Here is a 19,151-nt window from a genome sequence, read left to right on the forward strand (position 1 = left end):
TTGTTAAAATTCTGTAGTATAGTCTATGGTCTAATTCTCAGTGGCCCCTTTAAGTGCATTAAATGTTTTGGGGCCTGTTACACTGGTGTATTTGCATTTCATTGCCAGGAGGTTGTGCTATATACAATGGGGTTGAGACACAGGCCTGGGCCAGGGGATGAAATTTTATTTTAAAATCTGAAATGCTGTGTAAGCATTTAAGGTATGAATCAGTAATTGTTCTACAACAGCTTCCATTAGATATGGTTTATTTGTAGTCCATCATCTTTTCAAGGACCCAGGGAGTAATGCATATCATTTACATTTTTAAACCAGCATTTAAAGAAAAGTGACTATTACTTTAAAGAGTTTATTTATAGAAAGAGATTTTATGCTCTATCCCTGGGATTTTTTTTATTTGAAAATAAAAGAAAGCTTCCTGCGATGACTAAGGATTTGAATAATTCTGAAACAGAAAAATACCATTTCTTTAAAAAAAAAAAAAAAAAAAAAAAAAAAAAAAAAAAAAAAAAAAGGTCTGGTTCTGAGATTGAGAACTAACTCTCTTCTCCTCTAATGAATTCAGTAAAATGCGAACTTTTAACAGTCATCCGTCTAATTTGAGATTTGAGATCATCAAATTCTGTCTAAATATTTTGTTTTAACTTCTAAGCTCATTATGTTTTCTTTGTGTTAACTTGTATTAAAATCTGTCAGCTATGACTGGTCTCATAAGCACAGCCAGCGGACCAGAATAAGTTAATTATTTACTTGTGTCACTAGTGCTCTTCATCTAATGAAATGCACAGCTGTGTTAGATCTGCAGTTGGATGTGTAGCTTCCATTGTTCTGCAAGTCAGCAGAGGGTAGAAGCCGCAGTGATGGAGAGCCCTCAGTTCTTTCTGCTGTTCTGGCTTTCTGTGTCGATTTCATGGATCTTTTATCATTCACTTTCACACAAAACAAACAACACAGGGCTGTCTGCTATGGGAACCGTCTTGGCATATAAAAGGGTTTCAGAGCCGAAAGTAATTTTAAGTTAGCTTAGATTTAATTTTTTGGCTTACAGGTGCCCTTGATTCAGATGTGGCCAATGCCGTACCTCTAATGCTGTGGTCGGCAAACTGCGGCTCGAGAGCCATATGTGGCTCTTTGGCCTGGGCGAGTCTATTTTGAAGAAGTAGCGTTAGAAGACGTTTAAGTTTTTAAAAATTTGGCTCTCAAAAGAAATCTCAGTCGTTGTACTGTTGATATTTGGCTCTGTTGACTAATGAGTTTGCCGACCACTGCTCTAATGGGAATGAAAAAAATCTGAAAGCTACTTATATGTAGTTTTAAGTGCAATGTCAGAAAAGTGCTAGTTAGAAAATAAATTTCCCAAGAGGAAGTTCTATGCTAAATATTAATCAGATTTCAAGCAGGGTTATTAGAGATTCGGATTTTAGGGGGAAGAGCATTGCTTTCATTTTAAAGTTAATTTGCTGGAATTAATCTGTTGGCTAAAATTGAAAATGCAAAATGCAAATATCCCTCTCCTTACCCGCCTCCAGTATAAGTACGCCCTGCTTCCTCCCTGGGTTTGGTACCTCCTGCCCCTCACTCCACCTTCTCTTGTTGGAGGGTGAACAAGCAGCTTCCTCCTTAGCAGCCGCAGGCATCCGTCCCCCTGTGAAATACTGCTGGAAGGGCGCCGAAGTTTTCCTTTGGTTTGTTTTTAAGGGATGTAGCCGAACTGTCCATCGCCACACCAGCCCAAAGTGACATTCTCACCCAACCACATCCCACCACTGGCCTCTTGAAGATTGGCTGTTTGTAACATTTTGTTCCCTGCCAAACGGTGTTGCTATCTGTGCACCTAGATTTACAATTTCATCTCTCTCAGAGTGGATTTCACAGTAGCCCTAGTGCTTTGTCAGATAATTTCAGTGTGGACAAGATGGATTTACGGAGGGAAGAGATAAGGGTCACACACTGTGCTTAATTTAAATTCTAGCATGTTGTAGCTGAATTTGAAATAAAGGGAACTGAATGTTTCTGTTCTTCATGTAGGAAAGCATGCTTTCTTTATAATAAACAATGTAATTTCAACCAAAAAGCCAGTTAAACTACCTACATACAGTGGAATTCAACTGCACAAACCTAATTGCCATATTGTTGGCAGCCACTAGAAATCAGAATATCAATAACCAATATTAAATACACAAATGGCATTCTTTTTCTTTGAACATCCCCAAACTTTTATTTTAAAATAGTGTATGTATGTAGAAATCAAACTGAGCAATGAAAAGTTTCTTTGAGAGCAATTTCTTTTCAATAGATACAGATAATTTATATACACAGAAAAAGGAATTTTATCTTACTAAATATATAAGCATTTTTTAGGTCCAATGCCATTGTATACTAGTTTTTCAATTCTAAATTATATAATAGATTGTGGTTAACAATCTAAATCACATATGTCAAACACAAGGCCCGCGGACCAAATCCAGCCCGCCAGGCCTTGCAATGTGGCCCGCACCGCGCTGTCATCACTGCACTCCGCTGTCAGTTTATGACATTGTCAGTTTATGACTGTTCAGTAAACCATTCGGCCCGCGATTTAGGCTGGATTTTAGATTTTTGCCCCTTCTCTGATTGAGTTCGACACCCCTAATCTAAATTATACTCCTACTAGAGGCCCGGTGCACGAATACGTGCACAGTTGGGGTCTGGCCAGCCTCCCTGATCAGGGCCAAGGGTATGCAGGCAGTTGGTTGGCCAGCCCTGCCCCCTGGTAGAACTCCTGGTCAAACTCCCAGTTGAGGGGACAATTTGCATATTAGCCTTTTATTATATAGAATTCCTCCTACCAAGAAAAGGATATAAGAGGAATTACCAAGTTTTTAATCAACAGAATTTCCTACAAGTTAGAATACTGTTAAAGGAGTAATAAAGTACAGTTAGTTTAAGAGACCATTAGTGGTGTGCAGAGTTGGTAGATTTTTGTTTTGTTCTATTTTCATTCTTAGAATATATTTATAATTTTAGTGTTTTCTTCCAAGAATAACTTTATTGTTCAACTTTACAACTTCAATCAAAGATCACTTTTGTAATGTGTTATAAGCTATAGGAATTAAAATTCCTTAGGGCACTTTAGACTTCACCAGAGAAGCCTGGCAAAATCGGCCAACCAGCCAGCACTCTGCGGCCAATAGATAGTCCCATTAGCACGTCAGCCACACACGAGTACTTCTTGTCACAGGTTATTAAAACCATAATTTAAACACCCCTCTCATTCAGTCAGTTCTGGGTTTGGTGGTCAGAGAAGTTGCATTCCTGTGATTTGAGTGCAGTGTGTAGCAGATCATGGACAAGCTGACAAGGAGTGAAATTGCTGCTGAATTGAAGTTTCAGAGGCGTTGACAGGGCAAAGACCCAGTGAAGTTGCTGCTCTGCCATCTCGGTGGCACAAGAGATTGGGCGAGCTGCCTGGCAGCAGCACTGAGTGTCACGTCAGTAGGCCAGGCCACGGGCTGCACTGCCCTTCTGCAAGGACAGCCATTTTTGAACTATCCATCTAGCGGGATTATTGGAAATTGCTTTTGTTACTCTTGATAGAGACCATGGGGCAGGTTTGAGTGTAGTGAAAATAGAGATAGTGGCAGGGAGATCCCAATTAACTACTGTATTCTTCCTTTCTGCCAGTTTGCTTACGTTGCATGAAATCTTCTCTCCCCAGGTGTCTGCGGTTTGATCGTCCCTCAAGAAGACATGCCGTTTTGTGACTCTGGCATCTGCCCGGACATCATAATGAACCCTCACGGCTTCCCATCACGAATGACGGTCGGGATGGCTTTCAGAGGCACTGCTCTTAAGGAAGAAAGCTGGCAGTTGGTTTGCAGTTAGTGGATGTGATGAGACCCTGCAACTGATACTTAGAAAGGGCCCTTTGACCCCTAATCAAATAACTAGGTTCTCAGCTCTTAACGATGCTGGACTACTGTCCTCTACAGAGCAAATGTGGAGAGGTTTTCCCTTCCTTGAGAGCAGTCTTCTGGGTGGCAAACTTACCCCTCTGAAAAAAAGAGCCCTTTGTATTGAACCTAATGCATCTTCCTTTCTGTGGTTACTGTTTTATAATCCTGGCCCCAGCACTTATTGGCTATATGACTTGGGAAAGTTGCTTAACCTCTGTGTACTTCAGTCTCCTCATAGGTAAAGTCAGGGAAATAACAGTACCTATCTCCTAGCAGTTTGGGGACATAAACTTAAATCACACATGGCAAGCTTTTCCAACAGTCAGTCACACAGTAAGAGAGAGGTAAATATTTACTATTAATTTATCACTCCTATTAATAGTATTGATAGTTCCATAATTCTTTAGGGAAATAGGCCAGAGCTAAATAGACAAACAGGATTTCTATACCACAGGAAGGTACTCACTTAATTTGCTCAATCCCACAGGTGGGAAAGTTAATTGAGCTGTTGGCGGGCAAGGCAGGCGTGTTAGATGGCAGATTTCACTACGGCACTGCCTTTGGAGGCAGTAAAGTGAAGGATGTGTGTGAAGACCTCGTTCGCCATGGTTATAACTACTTGGGGAAAGACTATGTTACATCTGGCATCACAGGGTAAGTGTGTGTTTAGGTGTCTTAAAGTAAAAGTATGGCCAGTGTGGTTCAGTGCTTAAGAGTGAAGGCCCCATGTACCAAAGGGTCACAGGTTTGATTCTGGTCAAGGGCACATATCTGCTTTGCAGGTTTGATCCCTGGCCTGGTCCAGGTGTATGTGGGAGGCAACCAATTGATGTGTCTTTTTCACATCAGTGTTTCTTTCTTTCTCTCTCCCTCTCTCTCTCGTTTTCTCCCCCTCTCCCTCTCACTCTCTCTAAAAAAATCAAAGAAAAAAAAAAATCTTCTGGTGAGGATTAACAAAACAAAAAAGTATGATTTTATTAAGAGAAGAGATATGAGCCCTTAAGATAATCAACTTTACTACTTTAAGAAATCTGATATAAGAAAATCCAGATTTATGATAGAGGTGTTAGCTAAAGCTATGGTGGTAATCATTTTACAATATATAAATGTATCAAATCAACATGTTGTACACCTTTAACTTGCATATTGTCTTATGTTAATTATATATCAATAAAACAGGGATGGGGAGAAAAGAAAATCCAAACTTAGGAAACTGATAAATTAAGAAGTGTTGTTTTACTAGTGGGACTATCGTTTAAAATATAGAAAACATAATTTACCAAAATAGGATTTCTACACAACTTTAAGTAACAAGTCAATTATATATAATGTAAAATTCTTTAGCTGTTGAAGAATTAGATAATTAGTGCTCTGTCAGAGGCCTGAGGCCTTACTTTGCAATCCACAGAATAAAGGCATGTTAAATACCAAGCATGAGCTAGGTGCTAAGTTTATAACAATGAGCAAAATAGACATGGTCCGTAAGCTGACTGTGAAGATTTTTTTATTAGACATTAAAAAAACAACAACAAACAAATAAAAGTTAGCTTCTCAGCAAGGCCTATCCTGACTACTTAATTTAATACTGCAATCCACTATTGCCTATTTCCAGCCTTATTTTTCTCTGTAGGATTCATCATTATCAACCATACTAGGGGCCTGATGCATGAAATTCGTGCAAGGGGCTTGGCCTTCACAGCCCCAGCTGCCTTGTGGCCCCACCCACTGGTTGTTCTGAAAGGCTGTTCTGCCATGTGGTCTAATTAGCATACTAACTCTTTATTATATAGGACTAGAGGCCTGGTGCATGAAATTCGTGCATGGGGGGAGGGAGGGTGTCCCACAGCCCAACCTGCATCCTCTTCAATCTGGGACCTCTTGAGGGATGTCCGACTGACCTAAACAGGCAGGCCTAAACCGGCAGTTGGACATCCCTCTCACAATCTAGGACTGCTGGCTCCCTGCCTTCCTGATTGCCCCTAACTGCTTCTGCCTGCCAGCCTGATCACCCATAACCACTCTGCTGTAAGCCTAATTTATGCCTAACTGCACCCCTGCCAGCCTGTTTGCGCCTAACTGCCCACCCCTGCAGGCCTGGTCACCCCAACTACCCTCCTTGCAGGCCTTGTCCCTCCCAACTGTCCTCCCCTGCTGGCCATCTTGTGGCGGCCATCCTGTGTCCACATGGGGGCAACTATCTTCTGTGTTGGAATGATGGTCAATTTGCATATTACTCTTTTATTAGATAGGATAGAGGCCTGATGCACGGGTGGGGGCCGCTGGTTTGCCCCGAAGGGTGTCCTGGGGCAGGATGGGGGTTCCCTTGGGATATGAGGTGGCCTGGGTGAGGGCCTATGGTGGTTTGCAAGCCAGCCATGCACCCCTCCCCCACCCCCTCTAACCCAAGCAGAGGCCCTGGTACCTGGGATTTATTTTATCTTCTATAATTGAAACTTTGTAGTCTTGAATGGAGGCCTGGGCCTGCCAGGGTGTACAGAGAGCTTAGCTTCCTCCATTGCTGGGGAAACCCAAGCCTCCTGCGCTTTCCATGGCCGCAGCCATCTTAGTTGGGTTAATTTGCATACTCACTCCTGATTGGCTGGTGGGTGTGTCTTATGGGTATAGCGGAGTGATGTTATTTGCATATTACTCTTTTATTAGATAGGACTAGAGGCTCAGGGCACGGATTCATGCATCAGTAGGGTCCCTCGGCCTGGCCTGTGCCCTCTCGCAATCTAGAACTCCTCAGGGGATGTCAGATAGCCAGTGCAGGCTTGATCCCCACAGACCCAATCCAGATAGGAGGGAGCCTGATCCTGGGCATTGAGCATCTGTCTCTTGTTGGTCAGTGTGCATCATAGCAACCGATTGACCAGTTGACTGGTTGTTTGATCGCTTAGGCTTTTATATATATAATAATAAAAACGTAATATGCTAATTACACCGGACAGCCAAATGACCTTCCAGATGTCCTTCCAAATGACCTTCTGGATGAAGTCAGGACTGCGAGGGCCAAGCCACTTGCATGAATTTCATGCATTGGGTCTCTAGTAGATTATATAATAACTAGAGGTCCAGTGCATGAAATTTGTGCACAGGGATGGTGTCCCTCAGCCCAGCCTGCACCCTCTCACAACACAGGACTGCTGTCCCCTAACTGATTGCCTGCCTCTGCTTGATTGCCCCTAAGCACTTCTGCCTGCCAGCTTGATCACCCTCTAACCACTCCCCTGCCGACCTGGTCACCCCTAACTACCCTCCCCTGCCAGTCTAGTCCCCCTAACTGCCCTTCCCTGCAGGCCTGGCCCCATCCCCACCCCAACTGCTCTCCCCTGCAAACCTGGCCCCTCCCCCAATTGCCCTCCCCTGCAATTCTGGTTCCCCCCAACTGCCCTCCCCTCCTGACCTGGTCTCTCTCAATTGCCCCTCTCTGCCAGCCCAGTCACCCCCATCTGCCCTCCCTGCTTTCCTGATTGCCCACAACTGACCTTTCCTGCAGGCCTGGTTCCCCCCAACTGCCCTCCTTTGCTGGTCTGGTCACTCCTAACTGCCCACAACTGCCCTCCCCTGCTGGCTATCTAGTGGCGGCTATCTTGTGTCCACATGGGGGCATCCATCTTTGATCACATGGAGGTGGCCGTCTTGTGTCTTGGAGTGATGGTCAATTTGCATATCACTCTTTTATTAGATAGGATACTATGTAATATTATTGTCTGTCTCCCCAAGTATAATGTAACCTCTTTGAGAGCAGGGCTTATCTGTTTCGTTTACTGTTTTATTTCTAGTGTTTATCATAGAGCCTGACACACAGCGCACACTCCATAAATATTTGTTGAATAAAGGAATGAAAACAAATAATAAATACAAATAGCTCTCACCTGAATGAAGACAAAGAGTAGGCTAGAGGATCACTGTGGGAAGGTGAGACCCCTGTTGGAAGGCAGAAATGTGAAGGATAAGAAGAGTGAAGCTTCTGAAGTGTTTCATGCAGAGGAAAAGCATATTTACCTCCTAACAAGGGACAGATCTTGGCAGGTTCGGGAATTGGAAGAGGCCAGCCCAGCTGCCGTGCAGTGAGGAGGTAGTGGTGCAGCCTGAAGTGAGGCTGGGGAAAGGGAAGAGCAGTTCACACAGGCAGAGGGATGGCTTTTCTTTTTATCTGGAAGAAACAGATATCCCTGAAATTATTGTGAAAGACACGGTTTTGAAACTTGGACATGATTTTAAAGAATCAAGTTGGTTGTTTAAATTAAGACACACTCAGTATTTTTATGCCAGGTAAAACTCTGGGACACAGTGTTTATACTGTTCTTCTGAGGTTTTAAACCTGAAAGGCACAACTGAAACTCAGTGTGGAAGCATGTGTGAGAACACACAGCTTGATTTCAGTGCTGCAAATGGGCTATCCAGATGTGATTAAAATGGTCAAAACTGTATCTGTTAAAAGCATTGAGTGCTTTCTAAAATGATTTATCCAGCCTATGATAATATGGATTTCTTTAGCTGTATCATACTTGAGATGTTATAGAAAATCACATTACTGGGAAAGAGTAATGGTCCATTTAAAAAATAATTCAGCAAAATAGCTAAGGTCCATTTCAGAAAATGCTGTTGTTATTGCAACACTAATCATCTTAGTCTTTGCTTCTCGCCCAGAAAGTGTGCAAAACAAATGAGCCATTTTGGTGGACCTTCTGACCATAATTTTACTGAAAGTTTTGAATGGCTTATGCTCTGCTTCCTCTAGATAGCTAATAGCTATGTCTACATCACTGTCCTCTACACCCAGCCAGTGTTTTCATTTTTCTCCCAATTATCTCAGTGTTCTACAAAGGGCTTGCAAACATATTCACCTACCAGCTTTCACCCTTGGTCACATTCTTCAGCATAGCTAGGAGGGAAAACTGCTTATGGCCTTAATCAGCTAATGATGAAATGGTGACAGAGTTCCATAAATTCTACCATGAGCAATCGTACTCTGGAGGAATAGGATCATTTATTATTAGAGCTAGAAAGAAACTTGGTCCAACCACTTTGTTGTACAACTAAGAAAACTGAGGTAAAGAACTCATATAATTACTATGTGACAACCTGAGACAAGAACAGGGTCTCCTGACACCCTGTTCCACTCCACTTCGGGTCTTCCAAGAATCTAGTTGTGCTTAAGCTAACGGAATGGCTTGATAAGTGCAAAAGCCTTTGCTAATGATATAGAAAGTATAAGGTTTAGCAAGCAAGCTGGCACAGATGTATTTATGTGCCTCTCTGCCATGCCTTTTGCTCTTCCCACTCTTAGTCATTTACCTGGCTCAAGACTGGCCAGCATGGCAGGGCGAGCCCTGGGTTTGGAGCTTCCTGAACCACTCACCAGCTCTTATTTAACCTCTTGGACCCTCTGTGCCTTTTTCTTCATCTTAAAAATAGGGATGACAGATTTTATACAGATTAAGTTATAGATTAAGTGACACATGGTAGTTTCTTTTTGTTTTGTTTTTGGAAGAAAACTCTAGGGCAGTAAAAATAATTTTAAAAAATATATATTTTATTGATTTTTCGTAGAGAGAAAAAGAGAGGGATAGAGAGTTAGAAACATCAATGAGAGAGAATCATCAATCAGCTGCCTCCTGCACACCCCCTACTGGGGATGTGCCCACAACCAAGGTACATGCCCTTGACCAGAATCGAACCTGGGACCTTTCAGTCCGTAGGCCGACGCTCTATCCACTGAGCCAAACCAGTTTCGGCAGTAAAAATAATTTTAAAGTCATCGATCCTCTGGCTACTCTTGCTCCAGACTTAAGAAAAAAAGGTTTCTTCTGTCAAAGCACTAAAATATTCACTCCTTTAAACTCTTGCTACAATATTTCTAAAGATTCATTACTACATCTGAGGAACAATGAAGGGGCCAGTGTTAGGGAGTAGAATGAGCGATGGAGAAAGGAAGTAGTATATGAGTCAAATGTGGGCAGGAGCCACATTACCTTAAACCTTGTGGCTGCATGCAAAATTTGGATGATACGGATTCAATGGGAAACCACTGGGAATTTAGAGCAGAAGAGTGACCTGCTGCTATTTACCCTTTAGAAGGAATGGTTCTGGCTTGTTATGTGAAGAAGAGATTGTTGAGAGGGGAGAGTAAAAGCAGGAAGACCAACTAGAAGATTAACTGCAGTAGTCCAGGCAGAAAGGATGGCGGCCTGGCGAGGGTGGGAGCAGTGAAGGAAGCACCGTTCCGCACACATTTTCACAAGCTGTTTAAATTTTATTTCTTAATTAAACTCTGTGCCTTTTAATGCAGGGGCGGGGAATATCCAGCCCACGGGCCATATAAGGCCTGCCAAATCATTTGGTCTGGCTCTGCCAAAGCACTCGGGGTGCGTTAATTAAACATTTGACTAAATATAGCAGGCTAATTTTTAAGTTGATAATTTTGTATGGCTCATGAATGATGCTATAGATATCCAGATGGCCCTTAGCAAAAGAAAGGTTCCCTACCCCTGCTTTAATGTATCCGTGGTACTTTTTATATTTTCAGATCTAGCCTTTTCATTTTCTTTTCACTCACGCATAAATCTGTTCATAGACAAATAAGGGCCTGTCAGTGCTGAGACCTAGACAAGGCTGTCTCCTGCTAGCCCAGCTTAGTTTCTTAACCCCAAACTCTGGCCTTTCTTTCAGTGAGCCTTTGGAAGCATACATTTACTTCGGCCCCGTGTACTACCAGAAGCTGAAACACATGGTGCTGGATAAGATGCATGCCCGTGCCCGGGGACCGCGCGCTGTCCTCACCAGGTAAGAGAAGAGCACGTACAGAAGGAATTTACAGGGCAGTCAAATCTCCCTTGTATTTCCAAGTACAGCAATAAGCAGACTCAACCAAGTTTCTGTTTTCCTGAGATTTCAAACTTTGGGGTATTAGGCATCAACAAAAATTATATATGTCTGATTTACATTAAAAATCACTTTACAGGCCGAAACCGGTTTGGCTCAATGGATAGAGTGTCAGCTTGGGGACTGAAGGGTCCTGGGTTCGATTCAGGTCAAGGGCATGTACCTTGGTTGCGGGCACATCCCCGGGGGGGGGGGGGGGGGGGGTGTGCAAGAGGCAGCTGATCGATAACTCTCTCTCATCGATGTTTCTGACTGTCTCTCTCCCTTCCTCTCTGTACAAAATCAATAAAATATATTTTTTAAAAATCACTTTACAGGCACAAGCAAACCCTCCGTAGGTCTTCACAGTGTTCTCCTATGTAATCGTTTACTGTGTACCAGTTTCCAAGTATGGTCCTGTTCAGAACAGTTCCTTTATAAGAATGTAGGTACACTTACACACACACACACATTAATGGCATAGCAGTGCATCTTAGGTACCATGTGTGCCCAGAAAACATATGCACACATTATTGGTAGCCTAAGCCACAGTTGTCATTTTTTTAAAACTTCTGTGATTGGAGCATAAGGTACCTGTAGTTGCCTGCTTATTTACATAAGCTCCAGATCCATGTATACTCCTTCACCAGTGTATCCTCAATTCAAGCCCAATGTTGGATTTGACGAATTGATATAAATATCAAGTTTATGTGTCCTTACTACTACATTTTTCAAGCCAGTATTGACTTCAGCAGTGAGACCCTACGTGGATTACGTGTATCTTTCCCCTGCATACTGTCCCCTCCGGAACTTGTATTACAACATCCAAAAACCATTTCAGAGTAATATAAATATCAAAGCAGTTATTTCCTATGTTTTACTTTGTTGTATAAAAAAAGGTTATTACTTTAGTATTACTGTTGTGTATTCCATATGAAGACAGCCTGGAGTGCATTTGTCTATAGTCAGTTATCTCAGTTGGTTAAAATTCAAGTTTTGGGTTCTGCCCACATGTGATCTGACCACCTTCACTTGTCCAGTGAGCACAGGTGGAAGGATCCTTCCCCTGTCCCTGGGGGCTTCTGCTAGCAGATAAAAGCATACAGTATATATGTTGTGCTCAGCTATCAAGTTTCCACTGCAGTGTGTTCATTGAGATCTACTTATGAATTTTTCATATGTAGATTTTCTTTCCACAAATAATATACAACTTAAATTGATTTTCCATTGTAACTATCAACAACACAAGTTAACATTTCAGCATGTGCTGGCCATCATGTGTTTACCTTCTTAACTCTGGAAATCTGGCAGCAGCAATAGCAAAGATTAAAAGATGCTGTGGAATAAAGCAAACAAGAGCTTTATATAGTCCACCCCTGCTCAGAGTACCTCCAAGGAGTGTCACTCCAAAATAAGCTGGCCAGGATGCTCATGACTCTCTGTCTCTCTCTCACTGATGATTTGTGTCACCAGTACCGAGGTGGGATTGCCTACCGTATTTTCCGGCGTATAAGACGACCCCCTAATTTTACAGTTAAAACATAGGTTTAGGCCTATATTCGCTGTATAAGACTACCCCCACTTCAAAGAAAAGACTTACTTTGCCGTCAAGATCTGCAGGTAATTTTTGTGCAATTTTGGTCTTTTGCCCCCGATTTTCAGTTGACTTTTTTTTTTCAGTTCAAAAGTCATCTTATACTCTGGAAAATACGGCGTATAAGTTGTTTCAGAATCTCTTAATTTTACCTGCATCTCTGGGTCCTGGATTCTTAATCTTTTAAAGTATTCTCAAGCCCAGCAGATACATAAGCCACAGGGAGTCCAGTCAGGGGCTAATAGCTGCCCAGTTCAAGTGCTCTCTCTGAAAAGGAATGGAGCATTTTCACACACGAAGGAAGGGTTCGTATGGGACACACACCGGGGGCTGGGGAGGTAGGTCTCTGGGCAACCTCCCATCTGGCTCCAGATGAGTCCTAACCTATTCCAAATTTTATAGAAACCCATTTGCTTCTTTCCATGTTTATTTAATAGTAAAGCTCCTCCCTGAGGCCTGGGAATCACTGCTAGAGGACCCGGTTTCTTCTACACTCTGATCTGCTCACTTTTTCTGTTTTTAACAAAGAACTAAGACATCTCTGAAAATACTCAAAAGACACCCCTTCCTAATAATAATGATAGTGATTTTAATAGTGATAGTAATGCTAGCACTGGTACTTTATAGGCTGTGTGTCTATTATTATATAATTACTTATTTCTATTTAAAAATAAAAATAGCAACCAACCACTAGGATCACATCTCTGCTCATTTAAGGCTCTTTGGAACAGGTAGTCATATGTACGTTTTATAAATGAGGCTGGAAGGCTGAGCAGCATGTGCAAGGTCACTGCCTAATAAGTGATTTGAATCCAGGTGAGCCCTGCTCCAGAGTGCTGAACTCTCAGCCAGCATGTGATGTGGCCTCTTTGTGTAATATAATAACACATTTGTTTAACTTGTTTCAAAGGCAGCCCACTGAAGGTCGATCTCGTGATGGTGGTTTGCGTCTTGGAGAAATGGAACGTGACTGTTTAATTGGTTATGGAGCCAGTATGCTTTTACTAGAGCGACTAATGATTTCAAGTGATGCCTTTGAGGTTGATGTCTGTGGGCAGTGTGGACTTCTGGGGTATTCCGGCTGGTAAGTGGATACCATATGTCTTTCATACTACACCCACTGCCTCTTAAATCACAGCTCGAGAATTGACTCTAGATCATACCTACATATTCACCAACCTTCCAGTCCGTGCTTTCCTGGAATTGGGGATTCTGTGTGTACGTGTTCACTTTGTCTGCCTAATGTCCTGCTCTTTACACAGCTGGAGTTTAAACTCCCAAGGACTTTATCATCTTGTTACTATTATCTCCAGTACCTTTTATAACACTCCACCTGTAAAAATCCTAGCAGAGTCCTTGGTAGGTGTTATAATTATGGCATATTGTTAATAGAAGCATTTTAGAGAAGATTGTGTCGAATGCCCCCATGTAGCTTCAAACCTAAAGAGCCAGGTGTGTTGCCCCAGATCTTATAGCAAATTAGTGACAGACCAGGACCAGAACCTGGTACCCTGATCCCTTGTCTGTACTTTGTCTGCTTTCCACTTGGACGGCGAATCCCATGATGGCAGAGACCATATCGCTAACTGGCACTAGGATTGTCAGTAGGTAAATGTGATTCACAGTCTATTAGTTCAGTACAGTCAGTACACAAAGTCCATTGTAAAAGGTGATGCTGCATGCCTTCTGTTTGTGTTGTTAGAGCATCTTTTCTCCTCTTAATGGTTCCACTGCATCACCAAAGAACCACTGCTCTGCTTAGCGTGGGTCATGATCCAGAACCCAGAATACCCTGTAGACAGGAGGGCCTGCATTCCCCAGTCTCTCTCTCACTTTTCTGTCAGAGAGCAGGTCTGACAACATCTGAGGCAGGTGCTGCAGGGATGGGAAGTAGCTTTATCCTCCTCATCGCCCTCACTTCCCTTCCAGAGCCCCTTTCCCTGGGGATGGGCAGTCCCCAGAGGGGTAGTTATGCCCAGATCAGCATTCATTGCCAGAGCCTGACGGTTAGTAACATGGGCCACATTTTCCTTATGAGTCCCCCCAACTTCTTGCCATCTTAAGCTGCCAGTTTCTTGGTTGAATAAAGCAAATTAAGAGTCAGAATGATGGGAGAAATTAAAAGGGGATGTCTGTTATACTCTCAACAGTGAAGGAAAAAAAGGATGAGTGTCCTTAGAACACAGTGTATACCTTGCTAGTTAAATGTCAAATCCTTTTAGCCAAAATCAATTATTTTATTATTTTGGTGCAGAAGAGTCGCTGAGACCTGTCTGTGAAGAAATTATCTCATTTTAAAAACTGGCACCAGAGGTGGCCATTTGCCTTTCATAAGGTTGCAGAGATGGGGTGACAATATTCTAGCATAAATTTAGCTCTTTCTCGTATCAGTGACATGGTCTTTTGAAATGAATATTGAGTTTGCCTTTTATTGTCCTGTGTAACAACAACAAGGTGTAAGTAATATAATAGGAAAATGCCTGGAACTTAGCTCCACTATGGCTAAATCTTCAAATTGGGCACAAAGATTTTTAAGTAATTTACTTTGGGGGGAAAAAAAAAATGGTTCAGAAGAGTCATTTTATTACCAATAGGGGTCATGAAACTTCAAAAAAGAGTTTGTTTTCTTCTCTATTCTCTTACATTCTCTCATGTGCCCCCCCCCCAAAAAAAGAGGAAGAGTGAGGAAAAGGAAAAGAGGGAGGGAGGGAGGGAGGGAGGGAGGGAGGGAGGGAGGGAGGGAGGGAGGGAAGAAAAAGGAGGAAGACTAAGAGGAAAAATTAAAAAAAAGGAAAAGAGGGAATGAGGGAAAGAGGAAAAAGAAGAAAGAAGTGGGGGAAGAAAGGGGGGCGAGAACAAAAGAAGAAAACGGAAGAAAGACTGAGGAAGAAAGGAGGGAAAAGAGAAAAGGATAGGAGAAAAGAACGATCATATTTACTCATGCACTTTGAAAACCTTGCCCTCTTATGCTGAATACTCGGAAAAACGAAAGTTAGCAATAATTGGTCTCTATGTTATTCTGTTAACTTCATATCTTCTTTGCTGCTTCATTTCTGTCACATTTAAAGATTATCTGATGGCAGTGCCTGATTTTGAAGCTCTAGTGTTCAGTGTGTGTTGTATTTGAAATCCTTTAAGGAGCACTAAATCGGGTTACACAGTTTAAGGGTCTTTACTGTAATTACACAGACCTGGGGGCACTGCCTGTCTGATTTTGAATGGCCTACTTACACCCTGTTGCCAACAGGAAAGCATCCTCATCCAGTCTGCAGGGCTGGCAGGCTCCGTGTGCTGCGCTCAGGCAGAGGAGCATAATGATGCTGTCCTTTCCCCGTGTTACCTGACGTGCGTGCTGGGTTGTGTGGGATGGAGTACGGGCGTCTGTTGGAGGGAGTCGCTCTTTAATGAACAGCACAATGGAGGCTGGGTAATTAGAGCAGCTCAGAACCTTGAAACTGGCCTTTTGTCGCTGATTTGCACATTAGTAAGGCATTGCTATGGGGATGTTTACAGCAAGACTGTTCTACAGCAGACACGAAGGGTATAAATCACAAAAGAGAGATCCAGAAGGAAAACTGCAGAGAAAAGAAAATCCCTATTAGGATAATTAGCTCATGGAGGATATTTCACTGGACAGTCATTTCTCATGTGAAGCCACAGCCTCTTCTTTTTGCCGGCTTTGCCCTGAAAAATCAGTTTATTTATTGTTTTGGGTCAAATTTCTTTCTTTGGGAGTTGTTCAGACCAGGGTAAGGTAATTTACATATTCCTATTTATATATGTATGTATTTTTATTTGTGTATGCATATATGTGTATATATGCATTGGAACACTTTAAATAGTGGATAAATAGTTCATAAGAGAGAAGGTTAGTGGGCTTTCTGAATCGTGAATCAGCACATATAGAAATTTTAAGTAGATTAGCCTGGATTGAATTCACAGGATAATGACAGGAGAATCTGCAAGAAGTTGCTCCAGCTAAATGCATTTCTCCAATTCAGTGAAGGCATGAACATGATACTTGAATAAATTAGACCAACCCAGGCATATTAAAAACATAATTTGTAAACTGTCATGCATTAAGAAAATCTTTAGGTAATCTTTTAGGAAAAGTAATTCCCATGTTTATATTTATTACTGTGGATAGAGTCAAATACTCTGCAGCTTAAGCTCTCGCAGCCCCCTGGTAGGGCCCCAAGCATGGATCCCATTCTCTTCTCCTCAAGAAGCTCCTGTCTGCATAGTCACTCACCAGCACATTCAAATTCTCACCTCCATGATTTTCTTTTGTGAAATAATACAAGCTTTATTTTGTTGATTACAAAAATGATCTCTGCTCTTTATAAAATATTCAGTTACAAAAAAAATAAAAGTAGTCAGAATTCTCGCCACTCAGAGATGACCCCATTAATATTTTAGTGACTTTCGGGGACATCTCTGTTTGCCAGTTGTTCTTACCATTTTTGTTTTTAAATCACGAATTTTTTTTGAGATTGTTAATAGCAGGGAGATTCAAATACATACCAAAAAAATCGTGGTACATAAGATTTTGGGGATTTCATTCCTTTACTGAAAACCATTTGAGGACCCGCTTGGGACCATGCTGTTTAGCAAACTGCTTTTTCCACCTCACAGTGTGTCCTGGACACCTTTACATTTCAGTAAATGTGGGCCTGCACCATTGCATTCAGTGTCTGCACAGGGTTCTCCTGCATACGTGTCCTGCACTCGCAGAACTATCTGAGCACCCTCCTGCTCCGTGCTGTTATAAATCATGTGACCGCGAACATTCTTGTGCACATCTTTGCCACTTTTGTGATTATTTCAGTAATATGCGTGTTTACATTTTTTACACATGTGCCTTAGCACCCTCCAGAATAGTCTTTCTTGTTCCCTGAGGGATCTTCCTCCAGTTCCCAGTTAGCGCTGCCTCTTCCAAGCCTTGGTGCTGTTCCTCTTGCACTCACATTCTCCCGTTTCCTGGTAAGACCTAATTTTCTACCTATTCAGTCTCAGAATTTGTACTGGGTACTTACTGTCCCAGGTGCCCCAATCCTTGAGGTTTAGGGTGAGGCTCTTTTGGTCTGAAACCTGACAGAATAGTTCATTTTCTCGACAGGGATCTTTCTTCACTTGTAGCCATTGATAAAGACCGAATCGATGGCTTTAAGTTCCCTGGCTGAAGGAAGAGAAAAGGTAATCCTAATAGCATAGTAAGCGTGTTGATTAGGAATGTAGGCTGTGGTAAGGATTAAATGGGAATATGTGCACCACCACCTTTCTCTATGAAAGTTCCATCTTTCCCAGCATGCTTCAAGTCTCTCAGTGACAGAAGTCAAGTGGTAAATGTGGAGCTCTTGCCTAGAATAGTACATTGTAGTAGATGCTTCTCAATACATGGAGACTGAATCTGTTTAAAATGCTTTTAACAATGAAAAATCTATATCTGAGTAACTTTCAGATGGTTCAGATTTCGGGGGCTTATTCAAAACAACTATATTGGCAGAGGTTTTACATTTTAAGGAGAAAGATCTAAGAAGCATAGTACTACCTGATTAAAAGTATGTTTTTTAAAACCGGGGTAGTGGTCATTGTTTTGTTTTGGATTTTGCTTCTTTGGAGGCTTCTTTTTACTTTGGGGACACAAGTACATTTTGGATAGCGTGGCCGAACACGGAGGAATAGAAAACCAACTGGATGGAATGGCAAGAGAATTTGTTAGCATTCTCACTTCCTGCATGCAGGCCTTTGTTCTGAGTCGTTGTCCCTCTAATACATGCCGACTTGGGTTTCAGGTGCCATTACTGCAAGTCGTCCTGTCACGTGTCTTCCCTTCGTATTCCGTACGCCTGCAAGCTGCTCTTCCAGGAACTGCAGTCCATGAACATTATCCCCAGGTTAAAACTGGCCAAGTACAATGAGTGAGGATGGAAAGGTGACTATTTAAGGAGAACAAACCATATGTCCAACGCAGTGCAAAATAGAAGGGACCGAGGACCATGTTTGCTCCTGTGAATAATTCCTTTGAATGTTCTCGGGAAAAAAGAAAATCAATGGAAAGGATTTTTTAACACTAGAAGACTGACTGAACACCCCTTGATCAGTGAGCCTCGGGCCATGGAAGAGATGCCAGCAATGTGGACTGTAATGCAGGTCCTCGTTCATGTACTGAATTTGATTTGCAAATGGACATGACATAAAAGATAAATAAACTTTTATTTCTGTTCTGGTATCTTGACATTTACTTGTTAGAAAAACCATCCTCCTTAAAAAGATTGTTTGGGGGTTAAATAAAACTCAAAGGTTTGTATGAAACTTGCATATAAAGAATCTGTTTGAACCCGTCCAGTGTGGCTCAATGGATTAAGCATTGCCCCATGCACCAAAAGGTTGTTGGTTCAATTCCCAGTCAGGGCACATGCCTAGGTTTTGGGCTCAATCCTCAATGGAGGACATACAGGGGGCAGCCAATTAATGTTTCTCCGTCATCAATGTTTCTTCTCTCCCTCTTCCTTTCTCTCTAAAAAAAATCAATAAAAAATATTTTTTTAAAAAAGAATCTGAATTGGTTAACTGTGATCTGAGCAATATGTGAAGGGAAGAACTGTGGGGAGCCAAGTTGATAGAGCAGAGGCTTACTTATCTGCTACTGTGAGAGGATAAATATTTCTAAAAATTGAATCTTTATACACCCAAAATTCTTAACTTTAAGCTTGATGAAATATAATAAACATATTCCTACCATCTGAAGC

General features: G+C 42.0%; 1 protein-coding gene across 2 annotated transcripts in view; it reads left to right on the top strand.

The window, feature by feature from the left end:
• POLR3B (RNA polymerase III subunit B) overlaps positions 1–18,629 on the top strand; it is a 93,569-nt gene extending 74,940 nt beyond the window's left edge. Inside the window, exons 24-28 of one of the 2 annotated variants that reach the window (XM_084880111.1) lie at positions 3,698–3,801; positions 4,423–4,589; positions 10,614–10,727; positions 13,310–13,483; positions 18,195–18,629. In XM_084880111.1, the coding sequence (XP_084736237.1) occupies positions 3,698–3,801; positions 4,423–4,589; positions 10,614–10,727; positions 13,310–13,483; positions 18,195–18,324 (689 nt within the window). In that variant the 3' untranslated portion in view covers positions 18,325–18,629. The remainder of the gene's footprint in view (positions 1–3,697; positions 3,802–4,422; positions 4,590–10,613; positions 10,728–13,309; positions 13,484–18,194) is intronic. The other variant, XM_084880112.1, reaches the window with a different exon arrangement.
• The last annotated feature ends 522 nt before the right edge of the window (positions 18,630–19,151 follow it).

This window comes from Pipistrellus hanaki (genome assembly GCF_964339955.1).
Source record: "Pipistrellus hanaki genome assembly, chromosome: 3".
Classification (NCBI taxonomy): Eukaryota; Metazoa; Chordata; class Mammalia; order Chiroptera; family Vespertilionidae; genus Pipistrellus; species Pipistrellus hanaki.